Source organism: Bufo gargarizans, chromosome 6, assembly GCF_014858855.1.
Source record: "Bufo gargarizans isolate SCDJY-AF-19 chromosome 6, ASM1485885v1, whole genome shotgun sequence".
NCBI lineage: Eukaryota > Metazoa > Chordata > Amphibia > Anura > Bufonidae > Bufo > Bufo gargarizans.
Window position 1 is genome coordinate 252,554,089 of NC_058085.1, and position 27,899 is coordinate 252,581,987.

The 27,899-nt window shown below is 44.7% G+C and overlaps 1 protein-coding gene and 1 pseudogene across 1 annotated transcript; both read left to right on the forward strand.

Moving 5' to 3' along the window:
- Positions 1–10: 10 nt before the first annotated feature.
- On the forward strand, positions 11–14,512 carry LOC122940053 (oocyte zinc finger protein XlCOF6-like). The gene is made up of 8 exons (XM_044296371.1): positions 11–42; positions 2,333–2,464; positions 4,012–4,135; positions 5,834–6,013; positions 6,101–6,242; positions 6,411–6,562; positions 6,753–6,864; positions 12,429–14,512. The coding sequence occupies exons 3-8, from the start codon at positions 4,058–4,060 to the stop codon at positions 13,928–13,930; spliced, it is 2,166 nt and encodes a 721-aa protein (XP_044152306.1). The 5' UTR covers positions 11–42; positions 2,333–2,464; positions 4,012–4,057; the 3' UTR covers positions 13,931–14,512.
- Positions 14,513–24,208: 9,696 nt separating this feature from the next.
- LOC122942127 overlaps positions 24,209–27,899 on the forward strand; it is a 46,975-nt pseudogene continuing 43,284 nt past the window's right edge.

Sequence of the window (27,899 nt, forward strand, 5' to 3'; positions counted from 1 at the left end):
GTGAGCGGAAGTGACGTTACGGAGGAGAGGAATGCTTCCGGGGTGAGTGAGTTCAGGGGCATTATCAGCTGTTAGATTGTGTTCAGGCTGCTGATGCTTTCTTATAAGTTCTCCATAACTCCTTTCCGCTGTCGCATAGTACAGTGTGCTCTGGGGCAGAGCTAGAAATGCCCTACACTCCCTGCTGCTGCGGTGTCTGTGCCATGTATGATGCAAATACAGCACTCCTCACCTGTACCTGCTCTGCACACAGCGTATAAGACGCACCAGTCCTTCATGTCAGTAGCCACAAGAGCTGCTGGGGGTGCATGCACCACTGTGTATGGCTGCATTCTCTGTACACAGTATCTGTATTATGAGCACAGTATATGCCCACAGATAGAACGCGTCTGCGGTATTTTCAGGCCAGAAATGTAGCCTATGAGCCAGGAGCAGGCAGAACCTTGGTTGGAACCAGTAGTCACATTGCTGGAAGAACAACTCCAATCATAGCGCAGCAGTACTGCGATTGGTTGCTATGGGCAATGGACATGTAGGAGATGATACTTGGGGTCAGGAAAGGGTTACATTTGTGAGAATGAGAACTCGTGTGTCAGCGCTGAGAAAGTCCCAAAGCGAACACAGCAATGCTCCAGCGGTGATCAGAAAGGCGCCATACAGTACAGACCTCTGCTGGGCTCAAACCTGCAGCAAATGCCGGAAATGTTAAAGGGGTTATCCAAGGCTATAAACACCCCCCCCCCCCTTCATATGCCGGGCCCCTCACAGTGAATATACTTACCTGGCTCCCTGTTCCCCGCGCCGCTTCTGGTCCAGGCACCACCGCTGCTTCTTCCCGTGCTCAGATGAAAACATCCGGTGTCTGGGGAGCCCCACCTCAGCATCACGGTTGACTAGAGCAGAGATGCCCAACCTGCTGTCCTCCAGCTGTTGCAAAACTACAACTCCCAGCATGCCCGGACAGCCTACAGCTATCAGCCTACAGCAGGGCATGATAGGAGTTGTAGTTTTGCAACAGCTGGAGGGCCGCAGGTTGAGCATCCCTGCTCCCCCCCCCCCCCCCAACACCGAATATTTCCATCAGTGCACGGGGAGAAGCAGTAAAATCAGTGTGGGGGCAATTTATAGCCTTGGATTACCCCTTTAAGATTAAAGAGGTTGTCCGTGTTACAGATATTAATGACCTGTCCTCAGGATAGGTCACCAGTATCAGATCTCTGGGGGTCGGACTCTCTCTGCATCCTCTTCAGTGTTTACCTGCACCTTGTCTCTCTTGTAGTGGCAGTGCAGTGTGATTACAGCTTTTCTCTACTATTTACTTAAATGGGACAAACCGCTGTGATAACACTACACAGCCACTACAATGGAGGTGGCAGCAGCAAGCAAACAGTGAAGAGGATTCACGGCTCTGTAGTATTTAAGTGTGTAGGAAGGAGCCATTCCATAGAAGTGAATGGGATGACTTGTAATTACACCTGCTCACCGCTTCGAGAGGTATACAATGACGGGAAGGCAGTGCTCACACGGAGCGCGGCCTGATCGGCGGGGGTGCCGGGTCTTGGACCTCTGCAGAACTGATTTTGATGACCTATCAGGCGGATAGGTAGATTTAAATCCCGGAAAACCCCTTTATTCTAACAGTGACCCTACAGAATATGATTTAACTTTAAACAACCCCTTTAACTCAAGAATTCCCTGTAGAATTTTTGAGAATCATGTGCCAATCCAGTTAACCCTCCAGATACCGGAATCCCTAGTTGTATTTTGGGAGACTTTTGAGAATCCTCTTCAAGAGGGATTCATTCCCTGCACACGTTGCAGAATATGTGCGTTTTTTTTTTGCAGTGCAGATTCCCGTGCACAAAAACCACAGGGTAGTACGGTACCAGCAAAGTGTATGAGATTACACAAATGTCGCGTGAACTTTGCAAATGTTTACTGTGCAGAAATTGACCTGCAGTGTGGATTCCCAAATCCGCAGCATGTCAATTATGTTTGCAGTTTTCGCTGCAGATTTCACCCTTTTCAATGGAAGGGCGAGATCTGCAGCAAAAACGCATCAAATCCTTACCAAAAAACAGTTAGAAATAACGGATTTTGCTGCAGAAACACACATTCACACTGCATATTCTGGTTAGTTTTTGTAAGCCAAAGTCAGATGTGGGTCCAGTACATGGAAAAGGTACAAATCTTTCCATTATACCTTTTCTCTGTAGGTTCCTCTTCCAGGTTTGGCTTGCAAAAACCTGATTAAACTTTGCCATGTGAATGAGGCCTTGTCATGGTAGTTTGGCTCAGCTCCAGCTCATCTTATACTCCTTTTCCTTTACAGGAACCAGTCAGACTTGGCTCATACACCTTTAAATGTCTGTCAAAATCAGCAAGAGCCACCTACAAACATCTCATCTGGCCAGCTTGGTGTTGAAGTTGTACCCCTATGTCTTCTGTTTGTACTTGGCTAGAAGTAAGTTGTTTTGATGACTTTGTCCTGTATTATATTTCATATGCTCCTTGGGAATAGTTATTTAGGTTTTAGGCAGGATCGGCTGACCATCTAATATGTGTGGTAGTCACTAGATTTACTAGACCGATGGTACCTGTCTGGGTGGACAAGGATTGTTCAAGATGGATTTGAACGTGCCTGTTCCCTTGTTCCCACCAGGGGCTCTTTCCCTTTCCTTCATTGTGTATGGGAGTGTTATGAAGGATAGATGTCTGCTGTTCCACTTGCCTTTTGACTTACTTAGGGCTCATTCACAAGACCGTATCCGTTTTTGCGGACCTGCAAAACACGGATACCAGCCGTGTGCCTTGCGCATTTTGCGGAACAGAACATCTTTCTGCATGATAGAAATGCCTATTCTTCTCCGCAAATACGGACAAGAATAGGACATGTTCTAACTTTTTGGTGGGGCCTCTCCTGGGAGCGCTGTTGTTCTGGGGACAGAATGGCTCACCATGCTGAGATTGATTAAGCTATTCGGATGCTATGGCAACATCTGAAGGTTTCGAGGCCTGTCATAGTGAATGTTAAATCATTGCATTCTACGGGAGAAGCGAACAGATGATCACATATTCAAGTTTTGTTTTTTGGGGGGGGGGGGGGGCATAAATGTGAAATAAAAAGTGAAAAGTTTTTAAAGATATAAAAATTTAAACCATCCCCTTTCCCCATTTGGAAAAATAAAAATGAACAAAAAAAAAAGTAAGCCATTAGCCCAAACTATTGAAATATAGAAAATGTTATGTCAGTGCAAAAAAAAAAAATATATATTATATATATATATATATATATATATATTATTTTTTTTTTTTTTTTGTATTGCTCTAATGGTACTGACCCGGAGAAAGAAGTTAACAAGTCAGTTTTACTGCATAGGAAATGCTGTAAAAACGAAACTGAAAAAAACTATGGCTGAATTTATTTTCCCAATTCCATTTGGAATTTTTTTACATTTTCCCATTTTTTTCCCAAAGTAATACTTTTCCACTTGTCCTGCAAAAAACAAGCCCTTCTATGGCTTTGTAAACAAAAAAAATAAAAAAAGGAGTTCTGCAGTTTGTTTAAACGGATGATCTATCCTCTGGGCTAATCTCCATTCGAAGTGAACAGAGCTCCTGGAGCGCCGCTGCCTTCTCAAACAGCTGATCGGTGGGGGTCCCAGGGGTCGGACCCCCACCGATCAGACGCTAGAGGATAGATCATCAGTTTAAACAAACTCCAGAACCCCTTTAATATTACCCGTTATTAGTTCAACTTCTATTTTTTTGTCTGCAGACAGAATATATCACCTGATGATTAGGAATGAACAAACTTCTGTTTTCAAGTTCGGTGTACAAGGTTCGAGTTACCTAAGAATTCCGTTATATGGATTCCGCTACCACGGACCATAAGTTATGGTCCCTGGTAGCGGAATCCATAACAGAATTCTTAGATAACCCGAACCTTGTACGCCGAACTTGAAAACAGAAGTTAGCTCAACACCACTACTAATGACATCTCCTTTATAGTTTCTCCTGCAAGACAATAGTCCTGTTCCTGACTGAACTACCAAGAATGGACATGAGCAAAAAAGTGATGACTGAGAAGATATTAAATCTCACCCTGGAGATCATCTACCTGCTGACTGGCGAGGTGAGGAATTCAGCAAATTATGTCACATGACTGAACTCAGTATTAGGTCCCTTTCACACGAGCGAGTTTTCCGTGTGGGTGCAATGCGTGACGTGAACACATAGCACCTGCACTGAATCCTGACCCATTCATTTCAATGGGTCTGTGTATATGAGCGTTGTCTTTCACGCATCAGTTCTGCGTTGCGTGAAAAGTGCAGCATGTTCTATATTCTGCGTTTTTTTTCACGCAGCCCTGGCCCCATAGAAGTGAATGGGGCTGCGTGAAAAACGCATTGCATCCGCAAGCAAGTGAGGGTGCGATGCGTTTTTCACTGATGGTTGCTAAGAGATGTTGTTTGTAAACCTTCCGTTTGTTATCACGCGCGTGAAAAACGCATCAAAACGCATTGCACCCGCGCGGAAAAAACTGAACAACTAAACGCAATCGCAGACAAAACTGACTGAACTTGCTTGCAAAATAGTGAGAGTTTCACTGAACGCACTCTGAACGCATCCGGCCCCAATCCGCAACGCCAGTGTGAAACCAGCCTTAATCCAACAGCACTGTTGCCAGAAGGCCTTGATTTTTTTTTTCTTTTTTGGGGGGGACTGTCCTAGTATATAAGGGCAATCCTGGTAAATATTTGTTGGAGGCAGTCAAACAAACGCAGGGGCACCAGTAATATATTAATCTAATAGATAATTAGTTATTCACCTCTCATGGCTCATAGAAATTACACAGTTGAGTTACATTTTTCTGACCACCAGCTAATATCCAGAGTAAGCACCATCTGGACAGCAGCTAGACAGTCTCAGTAAGGTACTGGTAGGTTAGGTTCTCAAAGGTATCTGGAGCCATGCTGACTGCAGTGCATCCCACAGATGCTGGAGGTTGTGTGGGAGAGGATCCATAGAGCGAACACGACGATCAAGGTGGTCCCATAGATGCTAGCCGTGTGACATGTCGGGCATTTCAGGCATTTCTAGCCGTGTGACATGTCGCATTGTCTTTCCTGGGGCGGATTGGATCTTCCAGGAAGACAATCAGCAAGTATGAATGTACCTGATCTGCAAGGGTGGATTCATACCCAAATCTGTTGAGAGCACCTTCCACGTGGATGTGTAGGACCCAGAGAATTCCACAAAAACATTCCCTAGACCATAAAGCTGCCACCACCAGCTTGTGCCATTTGTCCACTGAAAATACACTTACACCACAGCAGCTCGAGAACAGTTCTGAAACTACGCAGTTTGAGAAATACTGCCATCCCAAAAGCCAAAATTCATCCCTTTTTGCAACTCTGATAAATCACCCGCCCATTATAGAACTGTCCTATCCTTGTCCATAATATGAACAATAATAGGACTTGTTCTATTTTATTTATTTTTTGTGGAACGGCCATGCACACATACGGAAACGGAATGCATTCGGAATAAATTAGTTTTTTATGCAGACCCATTGAAATGAATGGATCCGCATACGGGCCACAAAAAAAACCGGCACAGAAATGGGGAAAAAAATACGTTAGTGTGCATGAGCCCTTACGTTGTTCCCAATGCTTGGTTTCAACAATGCTGCAGCAGCTTCCATGATTGGGAAGGTGTTATACAGTACAGGCCTCTACTGGAATCAAGTCGGCAAGCTTATAATCAAGCAAGATAAAGTTTTGGAAACATCAAGAATAATGCCTATTATGGTTCATCACTGTATACACAGAGTTGCAATGTAGTGAAGAAGAAATCTGGTGAATGTGTGATCCCTGGTGTATCAGTAGTATGGAATAGGACCCAGAGCCCCACCATGAAGTCTCCACCTCTCCCGCTGATACCTGAGAGAAACAATGACCAGAAGATCCTAGAACTTGCCAACACGATCATTGAGCTGCTGACTGGAGAGGTGAGCGCTGCTGGGAATGCTGGGACATTATACTGTAACACAAGGGTTAATGTATCTGGATAATGACTGTATCATTGTGTGTGTCAGGTTCCTATAAGATGTCAGGATGTCTCTGTCCATTTCTCCATGGAGGAGTGGGAGTATTTGGAAGGACACAAGGATCTGTACAAGGACTTAATGATGGAGGACCACCAGCCATTCACTTCACCAGGCAAAGGTTTTACTGACGGTAAAGGAGAAAATAGTTTTGAGAGCTACTCTGATTATCACATATACACAATGTATTCAGTCACTGGGGGAAGGGTACAAAGACCAGCGCTTCATACAGCAAAAAAGGGACCATAATATTTTGTTGAAATCTGCACTTGAGCCAAGATTTGTGTCTTTTCTATTCCAGAAAACTATGGCATTATTCACCCCTCACCCACCCCCGGGTGTTTATCTCCTACAGATAAATCCAGTGAGAGAAATCCACCAGAATGCTGTATCAGTCCTCTGTATTCCCAGGATTGTCCAGAGGAAGATGAGAATGTCCCACAGGATGATCAGGTAGGTTAAGCTGTGGTCTCGCCAAATACCAAAGTGGATCTGGTTTGTTGTGAAGCTGAACCATTCCCTGGTATAGTCCCTGTTCTTTAGTGTGTGCTATGTAATAAGGAAGGAGATAATGGGATGAAATTAGGTCAGGCACTGGCCAAGGTACATTTGTATTACTTTGTCAAATCCTTTGTTGAAACAGGTTGAAGATCTCTTTGATATGAAAGTTGAAGTTATGGATGAAGATGAAGAGATGTATGAGATGGGTGATCAGCAGTTTAAGGAGGAGAGAATCCCTATAGGAATCAACCCAGGTCAGTATTGAGCACTAAATATAGAAAAAGGGATATCTCTTTGTTCAGTACTTACTAAACCTGAAGGACCTAGTCAACCTCATTTTGTCCTACAAGCATATGTTGCAGCGCTGAGTTATTCTGAGAATCCCAGTGTGAGTTGGTTTGACCGATAGTCTAATATGCATGAGAAGTTCCCCATCTAAATATTTTCACCCGATCCTTTTGGTCTGCCAGGAGATAAGCATCCACCAGAAATGTCAGACAGCAGGCTTCTCCCCTCTCCCCATTTACACTGAATGTATGGGGGAGTCAGGAGAGAACGTTTGGCTAACAGCTGTGTATGGCTAGCTTAAATGGGTTCTCTTATAATTTAACCTAATTGTTCTTTGGTACTAACCTGTGGGAGGAATATGTTTTACTCTTCGGGCAAAGACCCCCAATGCCGGATGAGCGGTGGACTCCGAATTAGAAGTTATATGAGTACTCATAGAGAAACTGACAACAGGCGCAGTGCTGTGTATAAGTGTTTCTAACTTTATTGAAAGTAAGCAGAGACTATATAGCAAGTTTCTGGATCATTTCCAACTGGACGCATAGTTATTCATTTACATCATATAACTCCTTGAAACCAAAATCTGAAATGAGCATCTCTTAGCTTTATATATGTAGGTACTGCGCGACTTGTACTCCCTATTGCTTTCTATATCAGAATGGCACCATGAAGATACGCAGTGGTTATAGCAGGGACTTACAGTTTGGTTGTGATGTCTTAATCCTAGATGCTCCTCTGTGGGCGCTGTTCTCCTGCGTCTTTCCAGTTCTCTTCTTTTTTTTTTTCTTTTTTTTTTGGTGCCGTTCGGGATGAGGAAAGGTTTGGGGAGCTGAGCCCTAATAGTAACAACTGTTTTTAATAAGATTGTTTCTTGAGCTTGCCCCGGCCGGTGGCACCGCTCGTGGTTTAAAAGAAGCCGCTTGTTCGCGCACGCTCGGAGCGCTGCGTGACGTCACGACAGTGGCTACGGTGGACCAGGAGGACCAAAGTTTTCTCCAACACGTTTCGATTAGTTCGCTAATCTTCGTCAGGGATGAATCCTCTGTCTCCTGATGCTACTTTTGAAGGTATGTGACTCCTCCCTTCCCTAATTCCTGCATCCCTGGCTTGCTTGATTGGTGTGTTAGTTGAAGGCAAATAGTTCTATCTCTGAGTTAAGACCCGAGGGTACCAAAGTGTTTAAATTAAATATCCAGCGGCTTTCTGATCTGGACATTTTCTTGATAAAATCTCCTCCTCTTTTGTCTTTTTTAACTATTTCAATACCCCGGAAAGTGGTGCTGCTATAGTTTCCTCCGTGTTTGTCCTTATAGTGTCTAGAAAGTGGGTGGCCCTCGTATTTCCTTCCTATGTTGTAAATATGTTCCCCTATTCTTTTACTTATAGTTCTCTTTGTACGTCCTATATACATTTTTTTGCACGGACATGTTATGGCGTATATTGCTCCCTGACTACTGCAGGTTATGTGGTCTTTTATTTTATATGTTTCTGTATCCCCTGTCCATTCGTTTTTTATTTCCATGTTGGTGTGCTGTTTTTTATTTATTTTTAGTTTTTTGCAGACACCACAATAGCCGCATGGGACAAAGCCTCCCTGGGATTTTGTTCCAAGAATAGTGTTTTGTTTCTCATTTTGTTTACTCAAGCATTTGTTGGTGGGGGCTATTATGCTGCCCACATTTTTGGCCTTTCTGTAAATGAATTTAGGATTTTTTGGGATCTGGTCTCCTATTATTTTATCTTCCTTCAAGGTTTCCCAATGTTTTTTGATGATCCTTCTCAATATTCCTGCTTGGCTGTTGTATTGTGTGATAATTGGTGGCATTTCAAAGGTTTCCGTTTTTTCTGCATTTTATCTGCCTCTATTCGGTATTCGCTTTCCTTTGTACAGTTACGTTTTAGTCTCATCAGTTGTCCCTTAGGGATATTTTCCAACCACTGTGGGAGATGGCAACTTTCACGGGAGATGAAGCCATTGACATCTGTAGGTTTATTGTATGTCCTGGTTTCTATTTTGCCATCCTCTATGTAAATGGTTAAGTCCAAGAAGTTTATTTCATTCTGACTGAATATTGGTGTAAATTCTAGGTGGTAATCATTGTTGTTGATTTCTTCGAAAAATGTATTTAGTGCTTCTTTCTCTCCTGCCCAGATGAATATAATGTCGTCTATGAAACGTTTCCACAGGACGAGATTCGACCGGAGTTCGCCGTGGGGATAGATGACTTGATGTTCCCACTGTCCGACATATATGTTTGCGAACCCCGGTGCGAATCTCGTCCCCATCGCGGTCCCCCACTGCTGTATGTAGAACTTATCCTCAAATATAAAATAATTTCTTTTTAGAATGAACATAATGCATGCACCAATAAAATCTATTTGTTTCTCCGGTAGGATTCCCTGATTCTGTAAGCAGATTTTTGCTGCGTTACATCCTTTTTCATTTTCAATGATGGTATATAGGGATTTGACATCCAGGGTGCCTAGAATGTAGTGTGGTTCCCATTTGACCTGATTTAAGATGTTGAGGATGTGCTGGGTATCTTTCAAGTGTGTTGGTAATATGTCTACACACGGTTGCAGGAAGCGGTCTATATATTCGGATAGATTGCTTGTCAGGCATTCTACTCCTGATATTATTGGTCTTCCCGGGGGGACCAATAATATCAGGAGTTCTTGTCTGCAAAAAACTAAAAATAAATAAAAAACAGCACACCAACATGGAAATAAAAAACGAATGGACAGGGGATACAGAAACATATAAAATAAAAGACCACATAACCTGCAGTAGTCAGGGAGCAATATACGCCATAACATGTCTGTGCAAAAAAATGTATATAGGACGTACAAAGAGAACTATAAGTAAAAGAATAGGGGAACATATTTACAACATAGGAAGGAAATACGAGGGCCACCCACTTTCTAGACACTATAAGGACAAACACGGAGGAAACTATAGCGGCACCACTTTCCGGGGTATTGAAATAGTTAAAAAAGACAAAAGAGGAGGAGATTTTATCAAGAAAATGTCCAGATCAGAAAGCCGCTGGATATTTAATTTTAAACACTTTGGTACCCTCGGGTCTTAACTCAGAGATAGAACTATTTGCCTTCAACTAACACACCAATCAAGCAAGCCAGGGATGCAGGAATTAGGGAAGGGAGGAGTCACATACCTTCAAAAGTAGCATCGGGAGACAGAGGATTCATCCCTGACGAAGATTAGCGAACTAATCGAAACGCGTTGGAGAAAACTTTGGTCCTTCTGGTCCACCGTAGCCACTGTCGTGACGTCACGCAGCGCTCCGAGCGAGCGCGAACAAGCGGCTTCTTTTAAACCACGAGCGGTGCCACCGGCCGGGGCAAGCTCAAGAAACAATCTTATTAAAAACAGTTGTTACTATTAGGGCTCAGCTCCCCAAACCTTTCCTCATCCCGAACGGCACAAAAAAGAAAAGAAGAGAACTGGAAAGACGCAGGAGAACAGCGCCCACAGAGGAGCATCTAGGATTAAGACATCACAACCAAACTGTAAGTCCCTGCTATAACCACTGCGTATCTTCATGGTGCCATTCTGATATAGAAAGCAATAGGGAGTACAAGTCGCGCAGTACCTACATATATGTTGCACACATCATTTATTTGATATCCAATGGTGGCGATACCATTGCGGTACCGCTGCGTCAGTTAAAACTCAGTGCAAGCGTCGGTGTATTACTACTGTTTTATCTCTTAGCTTTATGCCTGAAGCATCTCCTTGATTCTAACTGTGGGTGGTAATCACGTACCAGTCTCTCTAGTAATTATAGAAAATCCTTACTAGACCTGAGTGGTGGGGGCTAGGAGTGACCTTGAGGTTATAGCAACTTTCCACACAGAAATTCACAGTTTATAACATAAAATGGCAGTATGAAATACAAGATGGAGTCTCAACCTTCACACCCCGCTCTGCCATGCCGCCATCTCCACCGCACTGGCAAAAGATGCTGGTTCTTCCGCCTGGGTCCTGACCGGATGTACCCGCTTCATTTCCTGTTCAGTTGCATGGTAGTGAATGTAGTTGGGACTAAAGCAGAAGCGCCCGCGTCCTGTGTCAGCAGAGATGGCAGCATCGCAGAATGATTACGTTAATTGACCAGAGAGCCCCTTTAAGACCAGAGCTGTCCGGAAATAAGTATGCACTGACAATAATAATCTTTATTTAGATGGGATGTCAGAATTACGTTTTTTAATATTTTTTTTCCAGTTCCACCCCATTTAGAATTTTTCCAGTATCCCACTACATCGTAAGGAATATTTTTTTATTTTGCTATTTAATAATGAGCAAATTGATTAGTATGAATTGTGTTCATTCATAAATCAGCCCCTTGAGCAGTGAGGGGCTGACTGCCTGCTCAAGATACTCCCCTTCTCCCTTGTTTGACAGGGCCAGACATCTCGCTCGCGCTGCCAATCTCACGCCTGCACCATTGCTCCAAGTAGCAGGTCAAATGCAGAGGCTCTACTGCTGCTACCTGAGCATGCAACTGTGCAAGCACAGCTTACATCTGGGTACATCCGGAAGTGCAGAGGCGCATGCCGAGTCGGAATCTGCGCTGCCAAGGCGAGATGTCTGGCCCTCAGGGGAGGGTTTTGCTGCTCAGGGAGGCTGATTTCTTTTTTTTTTTTAACACATTAGATTTGTGAGAATCAATTTGCTTATCTCCAGTGCCATTAGAAAGTATAACTTTTATTGCAATAAACAAGCCCTCATACAATTATGTAAACAGAAAAATAAAATTAAAGCTTTTGGGAGACAGGAAGTAGTAAAACTAAAAATTAAAATGGTTAATGTCAGCAAGGTTGGAGACAAATCACTTGTGAACAGTAGGGGTTGGTCATCATATTGAGTCCCTATTTGATGTTCCAGCACAGTTTATAGGCATGTGAAGTTTCTCCACACAAACAGCTGTTTGGTTGCAAAAATGCTTTGAGGGTCATCAAAGCACGCAGAATTAGTAATGCCTACCTTGCAGAATGTGGGACACAATAGTAGGCGGCAGGAGGTCACAAGGCCAAAACGGCAGAGGGGTATGGGATCAGCGATGCCTCACTGAGCCTTATAGCAGATATTGAGTGGCTGAGAGCACATCTGTTTTAAGATGCTTCTGATTTACATGCTCCTCCCTACCAAGTTGCACTAAATGTGTGCCATGTGTGGTGCAAATTTAGTGCAAAGTGATCAAAATCACATTTTCACAGACATTAGGGGAAATTTATCAAAACTGGTGTAAAGGCAAAGTGGCTTAATTGCCCATAGCAACCAATTGGATGTATCCTTTCATTTTCCAAAGGAGTTCTCAAAAATGAAAAGAGGAATCTGATTGGTTGCTATGGGCAACTTACATCACTTTTGATAAATCTCCTCCATTATGCTTCTTACTACATTAGAAGTTTACATAAATCACTACAGGGAAGGTTCTAGAATATTTCCATTAAACGGTGTTTAGAACAACTAAAAATAATATTAATTTTTCTACATTCTCTACAGATGGCAACAGCAAAGGAAGTCTTTCACTTCCCAATTATGAATTTGGAGAAAATGATTATACACAAAATTCTTCAGGAAAAGATCACATGTCACAAATTATTTATCGAAATCACAGCCAAGATCTGTCATCTCATGCCTCATATCAAGATCATCTTTCTCCTCATAAATCACAAATCATTGCTAAACATAGAGAGTGTGAATTATTTCCTTTTTCAGAGCACAGGGAACGTTTTACACAAGAAGTGAATCTTCAAAATGATCAGAAGACCCACATGGACATCAATGAACATCCATCTTCGAAATGTATGAAATGTTTTACCCAGAATGGTAGTCTGTGTACTCATCTGATGATTCATAAAGGCTTGAAGAAGTTTTCATGTTCACTTTGTGGGAAGTTTTTTACCCGAAAATCATATCTTGTTCATCATCAGAGAATTCACATGGGGGCGAGGCCTTTCCCATGTTCAGAATGTGGGAAACGTTTTACACAGAAATCCGTTCTAGTTCAACATCAGAGAATTCACACAGGGGAGAAGCCATTTTCCTGTTCGGAATGTGGCAAATGTTTTACCATCAAATCAAGTCTTGCTGAACATCAGAAAATTCACACAGGAGAGAGGCTGTATTCCTGTTCAGATTGTGAGAAATGTTTTTCCAAGAAATCAGATCTTGTTAAACATCAGAGGTTTCACACAGGGGAGAAGCCTTTTTCGTGTTTGGAATGTGGAAGATGTTTTGCAAATAAGTCAAATCTTGCTGCACATATGAGGAGTCACACTGGGGAAAGGCCATTCTTATGTTCGGTATGTGGCAAGTGTTTTACCAAGAAATCAATTCTTGTTAAACATCAGAGATTACACACAGAAGGAAGGCAATTTTCTTGTCCAGAGTGCGGGACAATTTTTACAAAGAAAGCTGATTTTGTTAGACATCAGAGAACCCACACAGAGGTGAAGCTGTTTACGTGTTTGGAATGTGGGAAAAGTTTCACTCGAAAATCTGTTCTTGTTCAGCATCAGAAAATTCACACAGGAGAGAGGCCGTTTTCATGTTCAGAATGTGGGAAATGTTTTACCCAAAAATCTGATCTTGCCGACCATCAGAGAATCCACACAGGAGAGAAGCCATTTTCTTGTCTGGAATGCGGAAAATGTTTTACTAAGCGAACAAGTTTGGCTCAGCATCAGAAAACTCATACAGGAGAGAAGCCATTTTCATGTTCAATTTGTGGGAACTGTTTTACCCAGAAATCTTATCTTATTAGACATCAGAAAATTCACACAGGGGAGAAGCCATTTTCATGCTCGGAATGTGGGAAAGGATTTACCCGGAAATCAAGTCTCATAGCACATCTAAAGGTGCACACTGGGGAGGATCCAGCTCTTGTTGACCGTCAAATAATTCAGATAGAGGAGAAGTCGTTTTTTGATCAAACTCTGGGAGATGTAAATGCTAGTTCAATCTCTTTTCTACCTAAGATCTTCAACAGTGCAGACTCTTGATGTCTCTAGTAATGTTTTTCCAACAGTTTTTATTTTATTTTTTTTATTCTGTAAAATAATCCCTTTTTTGCTTGTATTGTATTTATGAAAAAGTTTTCTATGGCCAGTGGACAAGGTTTTGGATATGTAATTATGTCATACAAATTGTATTACTATACATAACTATGGTGTGGGATGGTGATAATAACAATATTCATTTTTATATGAAAGAATCTGGTCCGCACAGTACTTAATACAAGACCACTTTCACATGGTCAGTATTTAGCATTTGTATTTGTAAGTCAAAACCAGGAGTGGGTCCAAAACACAGAAGAGGCACAGATTGTTCCGTTATACTTTTTCTCTATATGTCCTACTTTTTGATTGGCTTACATTGATGCAAAAATACTGACTATGAAAGTGGCCTGAGTTATATGATCATCTACTTACACCATAAAACAGGTACAGAGGAAGATAACTGATAAATATACAAGGTAATACATTAAAGGGGTGTTCTAGCTAAACAAAAATATTTGACAGCAGGCTCGGGGGGGGGGGGGGGAAGGAGGGCTTAAGGCAATCCCCCCACCCCTTCTTCCATTCTGCCCGACATGCAAAGGGAAAATGACTTAACTGCTTCCCAGCTCCAGCTGCTTGCTCCTTCTCCTGCAGGCCTGCGATGCTCTGCCGGGGTCCAGCAATGTCAACATCCGGTTTGACATCACTGCAGCCAATAACAAGCCACGGAGGTGTCCGGATCCCCTTGCGACCATGTGACCATTTGTCATGATGCAAGGGGAGCTGGACACTGCCGTGGTCTGTTAATGGCTGCAGTGTCGTAAAACTGGATGTTGACATTGCTGGAGCCCAGAGGAGCATCACAGGCCTGCAATAGAAGAAGCGAGGAGCTGGCACCGGGAAGCAGTTAATTCATTGTCCCTTTACGTGTCTGGCAGAATGTGGGGGTTTCCCATTTCCTGTGTTTTAATATGGGAGGTAGAAGTAGAGTGCCATTCACATTTTTGCTTACATTAGAATTTAATGATCAATGCCTGACATGAGGACTAAGGGCTCTTTCACACCTGCGTTCTTTTCTTCCGGCATAGAGTTCCGTCGTCGGGGCTTTATGCCGGAAGAATCCTGATCAGTTTAATCCTAATGCATTCTGAATGGAGTGAAATCCGTTCAGGATGTCTTCAGTTCCGGAACGGAACGTTTTTTGGCTGGAGAAAATACCGCAGCATGCTGCGCTTTTTGCTCCGGCCAAAAATCCTGAAGACTTGCCGCAAGGCCGGATCTGGAATTAATGCCCATTGAAAGGCATTGATCCGGATCCGGCCTTAAGCTAAACGTCGTTTCGGCGCATTGCCGGATCCGACGTTTAGCTTTTTCTGAATGGTTACCATGGCTGCCGGGACGCTAAATTCCTGACAGCCATGGTAAAGTGTAGCGGGGGAGCAGCATACTTACCGTCCATGCGGCTCCCGAGGCGCTCCAGAGTGACGTCAGGGCGCCCCACGCGCATGGATGACGTGATCGCATGGCACGTCATCCATGCGCATGGGGCGCTCTGACGTCATTCTGGAGCGCCCCGGGAGCCGCACGGATGGTAAGTATACCGCTCCCCGCTCCTACTATGGCAACCAGGACTTTAATAGCGTCCTGGCTGCCATAGTAACACTGAAAGCATTTTGAAGACGTCTTCAAATGCTTTCAGTACACTTGCGTTTTTCCGGATCCGGCGTGTAATTCCGGCAAGTGGAGTACACGCCGGATCCGGACAACGCAAGTGTGAAAGAGGCCTAATGCCTAAAAGGGGTATTTTTTATTTATATAATAGGAAATCATACAATTTTCTAACATACATTATATAACATTCTGAATACATACCCTTCTTGTATCGGCATTTGACCCCTATATGCAGTAGAATGGTACAGCCCACGTGTCAGTCCTGTGTAATGTACTCATAGCCTAACTGAAACATGTTATCAGTCATGTGACACATCCTAAAATCCCTGACATTCACTAGGCAGCAGTGTTAAATACATATGCTGGGTTAGGACACAGGACATATTCATGTACTAGGTAAATAAGACTAGCGGTGGACTCATGGTTTTTATTGAGGGTATTACAATAACTACATTACCGTGTGTATTAACAAGGCTGCCTGTCTGTAGGTTAGTATGGAAAATGGCTACCTGTTTCTAGATGTTGTTAATAAAGTTTACGCAACACACACAGATTTGTTTCTACGCAGATACTGACAGATATGAGGACATACAGTCTCAGGTAGTGATACTATATGATATATACTACTCACCCGGCCAGTTAAAGGGGTATTTCAGTAAAGTAACGTAATTTTTGAAAAAATTGGTGCCATGAAAAAATACAATTTGTCCCTTAAACGATATGTCAACAGAAAAATCCTTGAGTGGTTGCCTAGGTTTTTAATTGCCCTATTCTCAATAACCAATCAGCTGTTATCTTGTAGCTCTGGTGTTGGATCTACACAGCTCCATCCGTGTACAGGAGTGGACTGGTCATAGACCCTGCAGGGAAATTTCCTGGTGGGACGATACCCAGGGCCCTACCAAGCTCCCCTCACAGCTGATGGCTGGGTACATGATCTGATGATCTCAGCATTAATGCTAGGAGCATCAGGCACTTATGCACCTGTCCAGCGGCTGCAGGTCCCCTCCTGAATTCAACTGTATCGCCGTCCTCAGGATGATGGTACAGTTAAATACTGCAACAGTATTTTGTGCTCCACTGTGGTGTTTGGTTCTGCTGGGGCAGTAATTTGGCTCCACTGTGGTATTTGGTTCTGCTGGGGCAGTAATTTGGCTCCACTGTGGTGTTTGGTTCTGCTGGGGCAGTAATTTGGCTCCACTGTGGTATTTGGTTCTGCTGGGACAGTAATTTGGCTCCACTGTGGTATTTGGTTCTGCTGGGGCAGTAATTTGGCTCCACTGTGGTATTTGGTTCTGCTGGGGCAGTAATTTGGCTCCACTGTGGTATTTGCTTCTGCTGGGACAGTAATTTGGCTCCACTGTGGTATTTTGTTCTGCTGGGGCAGTAATTTGGCTCCACTGTGGTATATTGTTCTGCTGGGGCAGTAATTTTGCTCCACTGTGGTATTTTGTTCTGCTGGGGCAGTCATTTGGCTCCACTGTGGTATTTGGTTCTGCTGGGGCAGTCATTTGGTTCTGCTGGGGCAGTTATTTGGCTCCACTGTGGTAATTGGTTCTGCTGGGGCAGTCATTTGGCTCCACTGTGGTATTTGGTTCTGCTGGGGCAGTCATTTGGCTCCACTGTGGTATTTGGTTCTGCTGGGGCAGTCATTTGGCTCCACTGTGGTATTTGGTTCTGCTGGGGCAGTCATTTGGCTCCACTGTGGTATTTGGTTCTGCTGGGGCAGTCATTTGGCTCCACTGTGGTATTTGGTTCTGCTGGGGCAGTCATTTGGCTCCACTGTGGTATTTGGTTCTGCTGGGGCAGTCATTTGGCTCCACTGTGGTAATTGGTTCTGCTGGGGCAGTCATTTGGCTCCACTGTGGTAATTGGTTCTGCTGGGGCAGTCATTTGGCTCCACTGTGGTAATTGGTTCTGCTGGGGCAGTCATTTGGCTCCACTGTGGTATTTGGTTCTGCTGGGGCAGTCATTTGGCTCCACTTGTGGTATTTGGTTCTGCTGGGGACAGTCATTTGGCTCCACTGTGGTATTTGGTTCTGCTGGGGCAGTCATTTGGCTCCACTGTGGTATTTGGTTCTGCTGGGGCAGTCATTTGGCTCCACTGTGGTAATTGGTTCTGCTGGGGCAGTCATTTGGCTCCACTGTGGTAATTGGTTCTGCTGGGGCAGTCATTTGGCTCCACTGTGGTAATTGGTTCTGCTGAGGCAGTCATTTGGCTCCACTGTGGTAATTGGTTCTGCTGGGGCAGTCATTTGGCTCCACTGTGGTAATTGGTTCTGCTGGGCAGTCATTTGGCTCCACTGTGGTATTTGGTTCTGCTGGGGCAGTCATTTGGCTCCACTGTGGTATTTGGTTCTGCTGGGGCAGTCATTTGGCTCCACTGTGGTATTTGGTTCTGCTGGGGCAGTCATTTGGCTCCACTGTGGTATTTGGTTCTGCTGGGGCAGTCATTTGGCTCCACTGTGGTATTTGGTTCTGCTGGGGCAGTCATTTGGCTCCACTGTGGTATTTGGTTCTGCTGAGGCAGTCATTTGGCTCCACTGTGGTAATTGGTTCTGCTGGGGTAATAATTTGGCTCCACTGTGGTAATTGGTTCTGCTGGGGTAATAATTTTGGCTCCACTGTGGTAATTGGTTCTGCTGGGGTAATAATTTTGGCTCCACTGTGGTATTTGGTTCTGCTGGGATAGTAATTTGGCTCCACTGTGGTATTTTGTTCTGCTGGGGCAGTAATTTGGCTCCACTGTGGTATTTGGTTCTGCTGGGGCAGTAATTTGGCTCCACTGTGGTAATTGGTTCTGCTGGGGCAGTAATTTGTGCTACGCTAGATTGCTGGCCCTGGACTTGCCTACAACATGGGACCTCTTTTTTAGTTTTTTTTTCTTCCAGGGCCACTTGAAAGGGGTTAGGCTAATTTCACACTTGCGTTTTTGCCTGACCTGGCAGGGATCAGCAAAAACGCTTCTGTTTGTGATAATACAACCGGCTGCATCAGTTATGAACAGTGTTCCCTCTAAGCTACGCGGGTGAGCGGCCGCACAGCAATTATTGTGCCCCCGCTCACAAGTTTAATAAGTCCGCTCAGCAGCACCCGGTCACAAAATGGCCACACTTGCCCACACTATTGATGACACTATACATGTCCCCGCACTACTGCTGCCTCCTCCTTTTCTAACTGAAGAGGAGGACTGAGCAGCAGTGCACAGGCAGAGGTAATGTGGCAGTCTGATGGAGAGAAGGGCCCCGCTGCTAACGTCCCCCAGCCCCATAAATCTCACTGCTGTGCAGGTGGAAGAAGGAGACAGGGCAATCCCTGTTCATGAAAATCCCAATGTATTCCTCACATCCCGCCCCAAAGCAGTCACCCTGACACAGGTATAGACTGTATATAGGTATAGGCTGTGTATAGGTATAGGCAGTATATATGTACATAGGTATAGGCTGTGTATAGGTATATCTATCTATTATCTTTCCCACAGGGGTTATATTGTCTGGCAAGGCATGGTGTAACCTCCATACATTTGCTGTACAGTATACTTTATAATCCATACACAATGCCGTTCAATATATAGTATAACACCTACACTGTAGGGTTATGTTGTATATTGCACGGCATGGTGTATGGATTATAATGTATATTATACGGCATGGAGTATGGATTATAATGTATATTTTACTGTATGGTGTATGGATTATAATGTATTCTGTACAGCAGGCATGCTTAACCTGCGGCCCTCCAGCTGTTGTAAAACTACAACTCCCACAATGCCCTGCTGTAGGCTGTTCGGGCATGCTGGGAGTTGTAGTTTTGCAACAGCTGGAGGGCCGTAGGTTGAGCATGCCTGCTGTACAGCATGGTGTAAGGATTATGCTGTATATTACACAGCATGGTGCAGGGCTTTCATTGTATGCTCTTTAACCACCTCAGGACCGCCGTACGCAGGATTGCGTCCTGCCGGCGGTCCTGCTCTTCTGGGTGGACGCATATACGCGTCCTCCCGCGAGAGCCGAGATTTCCTGTGAACGCACGCACACAGGCGCGCGCGCGCTCACAGGAACGGAAGGTAAGCGAGTGGATCTCCAGCCTGCCAGCGGCGATCGCTCGCTGGCAGGCTGGAGATCCGAATTTTTTAACCCCTAACAGGTATATTAGACGCTGTTTTCATAACAGCGTCTAATATACCTCCTACCTGGTCCTCTGGTGGTCCCTTTTGTTAGGATCGACCACCAGAGGACTCAGGTAGCTCAGTACAGTCGCACCAAACACCACACTACACTACACCCCCCCCCCCCCCCCCGTCACTTATTAACCCCTTATAAACCCCTGATCACCCATGATCACCCCATATAAACTCCCTGATCACCGCCCTGTCATTGATCACCGCCCTGTCATGCTCCGTTCAGACGTCCGTATGATTTTTACGGATCCACGGATACATGGATCGGATCCGCAAAAAGCATACGGACCTCTGAATGGAGCCTTACAGGGGGTGATCAATGACAGGCGGGTGATCACCCATATACACTCCCTGATCATCCCCCTGTCATTGATCACCCCCCTGTAAGGCTCCATTCAGACGTCCGCATGTGTTTTGTGGATCCGATCCATGTATCCATGGATCCGTAAAAATCATGCGGATGTCTGAATGGAGCCTTACAGGGGGGGGGGGGGGTGATCAGTGACAGGGGGGTGATCAATGACAGGGGGTGATCAGGGAGTCTATATGGGTGATCACCCCCCTGTCATTGATCACCCCCCCCTGGTAAGGCTCCATTCAGACATTTTTTTTGGCACAAGTTAGCGGAAATTTTTGGTTTGTTTTTGTTTTTTTCTTACAAAGTCTCATATTCTACTAACTTGTGTCAAAAAATAAAATCTCACATGGACGCACCATACCCCTCACGGAATCCAAATGCGTAAACATTTTTAGACATTTATATTCCAGACTTCTTCTCATGCTTTAGGGCCCCTAAAAAGCCAGGCCCCTATAAATACCCCACATGTGACCCCATTTCGGAAAGAAGACACCCCAAGGTATTCCGTGAGGGGCATATTGAGTCCATGAAAGATTGACATTTTTGTCCTAAGTTAGCGGAAAGTGAGACTTTGTGAGAAAAAAAAAACAAAAAAAAAAAAAAAAATCAATATCCGCTAACTTATGCAAAAAAAAAAAATTAATTCTAGGAACTCGCCATGCCCCTCATTGAATACCTTGGGGTGTCTTCTTTCCAAAGTGGGGTCACATGTGGGGTATTTATACTGCCCTGGCTTTTTAGGGGCCCGAAAGTGTGAGAAGAAGTCTGGGATCCAAATGTCTAAAAATGCCCTCCTAAAAGGAAGTTGGGCCCCTTTGCGCATCTAGGCTGCAAAAAAGTGTCACACATCTGGTATCGCTGTACTCAGGAGAAGTTGGGGAATGTGTTTTGGGGTGTCATTTTACATATACCCATGCTGGGTGAGAAAAATATCTTGGTCAAATGCCAACTTTGTATAAAACAAATGGGAAAAGTTGTCTTTTGCTAAGATATTTCTCTCACCCAGCATGGGTATATGTAAAATGACCCCCCAAAACACATTGCCCAACTTCTCCTGAGTACGGCGATACCACATGTGTGACACTTTTTTGCAGCCAAGGTGGGCAAAGGGGCACATATTCCAAAGTGCACCTTTCAGATTTTGCAGGGCATTTTTTACACATTTTGATTGCAAAGTTCTTCTCACACATTTGGGCCCCTAAATTGCCAGGGCAGTATAACTACGCCACAAGTGACCCCATTTTGGAAAGAAGACACCCCAAGGTATTCCGTGAGGGGCACGGCGAGTCCCTAGAATTTTTAATTTTTTGTCGCAAGTTAGTGGAATATGAGACTTTGTAAGAATAAAAAAAAAAAAAATCATCATCATTTTCCACTAACTTGTGACAAAAAATAAAAAGTTCTATGAACTCACTATGCCCATCAGCGAATACCTTAGGGTGTCTACTTTCCGAAATGGGGTCATTTGTGGGGTTTTTCTACTGTTTGGGCATTGTAGAACCTCAGGAAACATGGCAGGTGCTCAGAAAGTCAGAGCTGCTTCAAAAAGCGGAAATTCACATTTTTGTACCATAGTTTGTAAATGCTATAACTTTTACCCAAACCATTTTTTTTTTTTTGCCCAAACATTTTTTTTTTATCAAAGACATGTAGAACAATAAATTTGGTGAAAAATTTATATATGGATGTCGTTTTTTTTGCAAAATTTTACAGCTGAAAGTGAAAAATGTAATTTTTTGCAAAAAAATCGTTACATTTTGATTAATAACAAAAAAAGTAAAAATGTCAGCAGCAATAAAATACCACCAAATGAAAGCTCTATTAGTGAGAAGAAAAGGAGGTAAAATTCATTTGGGTGGTAAGTTGCATGACCGAGCGATAAACGGTGAAAGGAGTGTAGTGCCGAAGTGTAAAAAGTGCTCTGGTCATGAAGGGGGTTTCACCTAGCGGGGCTGAAGTGGTTAATGTGACAATTATTTTAGGTTTTCCTATCGCCCACCTTTGATGGCGCTGTGTCCAGCTCTGAGGCGACCCCGCTCAGCACCTGCCCAGGCTTAGAGGGAACACTGGTTATGAACAGATCCGGTTGTATTATCTTTAAAATAGCCATGATTGATCCGGCACTAAAACCATTGTAAGTCAATGGGGAGGGATCCATTTTCTATTGCATCCCATGCCAGACAGAAAACTGCAGCTTGCGGTTAAACGCAAGTGTGAAAGTAGCCTTCTCCGGTAAAAAAAAATGATGACCTATTACCAGGATAGGTCATCAATATCAGATCAGCGGTGGTCCAACACCTGGGACCTCCATACATCAGCAGTTAAAAGAGGTGCCGGCTCTGACGGTGTTGCCAGCAGACCCAGAAGCAATGAGCGCTTCCATCAATACAGATGGAAGCGCTCATTGCTTAAGCGCTGACACCCGTGACCCAGTCCCACACACTATGGCGGGACAGAGAGCGGAGCGCATAGTTCCCTGCCCCACCGCTGAGTAGGCCTGAAGCCTATGCGGTAGTGAAATCCCGGCGCGCGTGCCTGTGCTGGGACTCTGCGAGGAAGCGCAGGTAAGTATTTGGCTTTTAAGGTTTTTTCTCTCTTTTTTTTTTTTTTTTTTCTTTTATGTGCCAACTTTGGGGGATATGAGGGGGGTGCACACAGAAGGATGTGGGGGGGGGGATATGGTGGGATACTGTGTGGCACAGTGGGGGGCAATTTATTATGGGAGGGATGGCAATGTGGGGGACATTACTGTGTGGGGGACACTACTGTGTGGGGGACATTACTGTGTGGGGGGCAGCGTGAGGGACACTACTGTGTGGGGGGCAGCGTGGGGGGACTACTGTGTGGGGGACACTACTGTATGGGAGCAGTGTGGGGGACACCACTGTGTGGGGGGGCAGCGTGGGGGGACTACTGTGTGGGGGACACTACTGTATGGGAGCAGTGTGGGGGACACTACTGTGTGGGGGACACTACTGTATGGGAGCAGTGTGGGGGGACACTACTGTGTGGGGGCCTTTCTATTGGGGAGGCACTGTAGAGGCCATTCTATTATTTCTCTGGACACTATATAGGGATTATTACCTGGAGCACAGAATTGGGCGTTGTTATTACTGAGTGTACTCTAGGGGACATTATAACTGCTGTAGACATTATAGGGACATTTGGGGTAATTTATCAAACTGGTGTAAAGTAGAACTGGCTTAGTTGCCCATAGCAACCAATCAGATTCCACCTTTCATATTTGACAGCTCTTTTGGAAATCCAGTTCTACTTTTCACCAAATTGACAATTGTGTCTACTGGGGTCACTATTTCAGCAGTATAGTTCCTGGGGCATTTGGGGGCACAACATTGGGGGTGGCAGCAGGATGACACTGTGGGGATACCAGGATGGGGGGCGGGGGGATTGATGGAAAAACTGAGAAACCTAACATGTCTGTGTTACAAACTCTGTAGAGACGAGATGTGGCAGAAAGAATTTGTCATGGCGGTCTAACGGAGGAGAAGAGGAAAGAGAAGGTCTACAGGACAGGAGATGTCCCTGGATGTATCATGTAAGAGGTATGTGGTCAAGTGTTGAGGGGGGTGCCAGAGAAATGACCCGCTCCGGGTGCCAAACACCCTGGGCACGCCACTGCCCACAGTCTGACTCCTGCAGTACACTGCATGACATCCCGGCGCACCAGCAGTCTTGCAGAACATTGCATGACATCCCGGTGCACCCACAGTCTGACTCCTGCAGAACATTGCATGACATCCCGGTGCACCCACAGTCCTGCAGAGCCTGGTACCAGTGGTTCTGCTGATATTCCAGCACAGGGACCAGCAAGCTCCAGTGATGCAGCTGTGGTGAAACCAAGACTCCCGACATGCACACTAGCCTGGCAGCTTTCAGAAACGGTATATAAGTGAAAGGTGCATGAGGGGAGTTGTAGTTTCACCACAGCATGCTGTGCTCATGTCTACAGCAACTGCCCAGAATCCCGGGAGAACATGCATTGCTCCTCCCACAGGAAAGCCTGGTCACATGAGCGTGACGTCATCAGAGGTCCTATAGCTGGCTAGGAGTTGGCATCTGCACGAAGTGTTTCCGGGGCAAGTGAAGAGCCGCTCAGTGTGAAAAGAGTATGTATGACTTGTGTTCAGCGTTATTGTGTCCTGGCCTCCCCTCCTATTCGGTACAGATCTGTCCACTACCCTTCATCTACAGAGCCTCCTGCTGCCCCCTGTATCTCCAGAATGTATCTGCTGCCCCTCATATACAGAGATCCCCTTCTACCCCTATGTAATGAATGAGTGTGTGTACAGTGTGTGTGTATATATATATATACACACACCTCTGCTGTCCCCTGCCCCCTCATATACAGAGACTTCTTCCCCAGTGCCTCCAGGATGTCTCTGCTGCCCCTCATATACAGAGATCCCCTTCTACCCCTTGTGATGAATGTGTGTGTGTAAATATATATATATATATATATATATATATATACATACATACATACACCTCCTGCTGCCCCCTGTATGCAGGGCTTCACCTGTTCCTCTGCTGCCCCTCATATACAGAGATCCCCTTCTACTCCTATGTGTGTATATAATTATATATATATATATATATATATATATATATTTATACACACACCCGCACCTCCTGCTGCCCCCTGTTTGCACAGCTTCCCCAGTCTCTGCTGCCCCCTCATATACAGAGCCCCCATTATATATATATACCTCCTACTTCCCCAGTGCCTCCAGGATGTCTCTGCTGCCCCCTCATATGCAGGACGTCCCTGTGTGTAAAGTACATATCTTTTCTCTTCGTATATATAGGTCCTCCGATTGTCCCCCTATATACTGGTCATACCTGCTGTCCGCCTCTGTACAGGACTTCCCTTATGTCCCTCTTCACAGAGAGGGGACGGTCTGGTTTAGAAAAGTCACACATTGCAGGCCCCTTTTGCTTCTTTTTGCCTTTTTAAAAACTGGCCTCAGTACACATTCATATTAAGATATGAATAAAAAGCCTTTGGGTGTCATTTATGAAGATCGACATTTTAGGCGCTGGTCTTAATAAAGCCCTAAGCTGGTGGTGGATTTGCCAAAGTTATGAAGAGGCACAGGCCTCTCTAACTTTGGCGCATCCAGCGTTGGTCTAAATGTAAGACAGCTTCCTTTCTGGCTTAAATTTAGACAATTTTCTATGCCTAAAACAGGCGTAGAAAATGAACTAGACGCGCCTGCCAGCCTGTCCCCTTTGCGCCGCAATCTGAGACAGATGTACGACAGAAAACTGGTTTATGTCACTTAGTAAATGACCCCCTTTGTTCTTGGCGATGCAACATCCGATCTCCAAATAAAAGGTCTGATTTCTTTAGGTTGACACAGCCCTGCCAGGCATTGAGCCTGTATTGTGTGAGAATCCATGGGGTGGGGGGGTTGACACTATTGAGGTGGGTCACCAATATTGATAGGGATCAGATTGTAGAGACCAACAACACAGGACGCATCAGGATGGGAGTGGTGAGAGATGGATGAAGTGAGTATCTTTTTTTTTTTTTTTTATACAGGGTAAATGACCCTTTTTATCTCTCTTCACACCATTTGTAGTGTGTTAATCCAGACTTGAATCCCTTATGTATGCAACTGTATACTGTACAGCTACCTACATCTAATGTAGTGTAAAAAGTACAAAAGCTATGCAAAGAAGACTCATAGCCCTTGTAATACAACTACTATGTTTTTGTTTTCCCAGCTGGTCTTTTCATAATCTCCTACATGAAGCAGTGGTCCTCTCATTGACTAAACCTTGCAGGATGGAGAAGGCCAGGAACCAGATTTCCGGAAAGATATTAAACCTCACCCTGGAGATCATCTGGCTGTTGACCGGAGAGGTCAGTTCATTTTGCTCTTTTTATATAACTGGATAACGTGGACTGACCAAAGAGCTGAGGGATTCTGGGAATGTACATAGTGATATTTAGAGAAGCCTCTCTATACACAGGAATACACAGTAGTAAAGAAGACATCTGGAGAATGTGTGACCCCGAGCAGCCATCATAGTGTGTCAAGAGGGTGTAGCAGATCTCAGAGCCCCGTCACAGAAGCCCCACCAAACTCGCTGATATCTGAAAGAAACAACAAACAGAAGATCCTAGAACTAACCAAGAAAATCATTGAGCTTCTTGCTGGTGAGGTGAGCGGGTCTGGGAATGCTGGGACATTATACAGCAGGGGTGGCCGTAGACCCTACTGGGAAATTATTCTGTGGGCCAATCTGAGCACTCCTCACTGTCGTTGGCCGGGAACATGATAATCTGATGCTCTCAGCTGTATTAACGCTGGGAGAAAAAGGTACTTATGTACCTAACCGTCAACCATAGATGCTCTCCGGAATTTAGTTGTATGGCTGTCCCCATGACTCGCTCCCTGGATGTCCACCTTCATGGGCCACAGACCACTATATGAGGCAGTGTACAAATTGCACAGGGACACGGGTATCTCGAACCGCGGGCTGGAAAAGGCCTATGGCCTGCCCTGGAGATGGCAACTTGGAATGACACTCAGGCATTTTAATTGCTTATTATTATTATTATTATTATTATTATTATTATTATTATTATTAAATATCAATCAAGGGGAGGGGGTGTTACAGAGCAGTGCTCAGACCATGCGGCCCCGCCTCTAAGTGCTCGAATTGTTCATTTGCATTATAATAAAAATGCAGATATCTCTGCAGCTATTTATCATAAAAACAAAAGAAAGGTACGGTTTTAATCAGCATGAGGAGCCCTACGAGCCAGTATGTGTGGTTTAATAGGGTTGTTCCCGGTGACAGAGGCACTTTAAGTTATCATTTTCTACCTTTTTTAGGCGTAGAAAATGGTCTAAATTTAAGCCAGCAATGAAGCTGTTTTACATTTAGACCGGCGGTGGATGCGCCAAAGTTATGTAGAGGTTTGCGCAGGGGTTATTAAGACCGGCGTCTAAAACACCGGTTTTAATAAATGACCCCCATAATTTTTTGCCCTGTTAGGAGAACATTACCTATCTCCATACTGTACTGACCTTCCATAGAGTAACATGGTCTGATCACAGATCTGCACTAAATATCTTCTGGTAGGCCTACATTAAAGGGCTTCTGTCACCCCACTAAACCGTTTTTTTTTTTTTTTTGTTTACTTATAATCCCTATAGTGTGATTTCTGCATACATAAGCTAAATAATCATTTCGGTCCAGTAGAATTTGTTAAAAACGTAATTTTAAAATATGCAAATTACCTTGCTACCAGCAAGTAGGGCGGCTACTTGCTGGTAGCAGCCGCATCCTCCGATCCTAAAGACGCCCCCTTCGCATGTTGATTGACAGGGCCAGGGAACGAGATCGTTCTCTGCTGGCCCTGTTTGAATTAAAAATATCGCGCCTGCGCCGTACCTGTCTTCAATCGGCGCAGGCGCACTGAGAGGCGGCCACTCCATCCTCAATGCGCCTGCGCCGGGTGTAGATGTGATGTCATCGGCGCATTGAGGATGGAGCGGCCGCCTCTCAGTGCGCCTGCGCCGATTAAAGACAGGTACGACGCAGGCGCGATATTTTGAATTCAAACAGGGCCAGCAGAGGACAATCCCGTTCCCTGGCCCTGTCAATCAACATGCGGAGGGGGCGTCTTTAGGATCGGAGGATGCGGCTGCTACCAGCAAGTAGCCGCCCTGCTTGCTGGTAGCAAGGTAATTTGCATGTTTTAAAATTACGTTTTTAACAAATTCTAC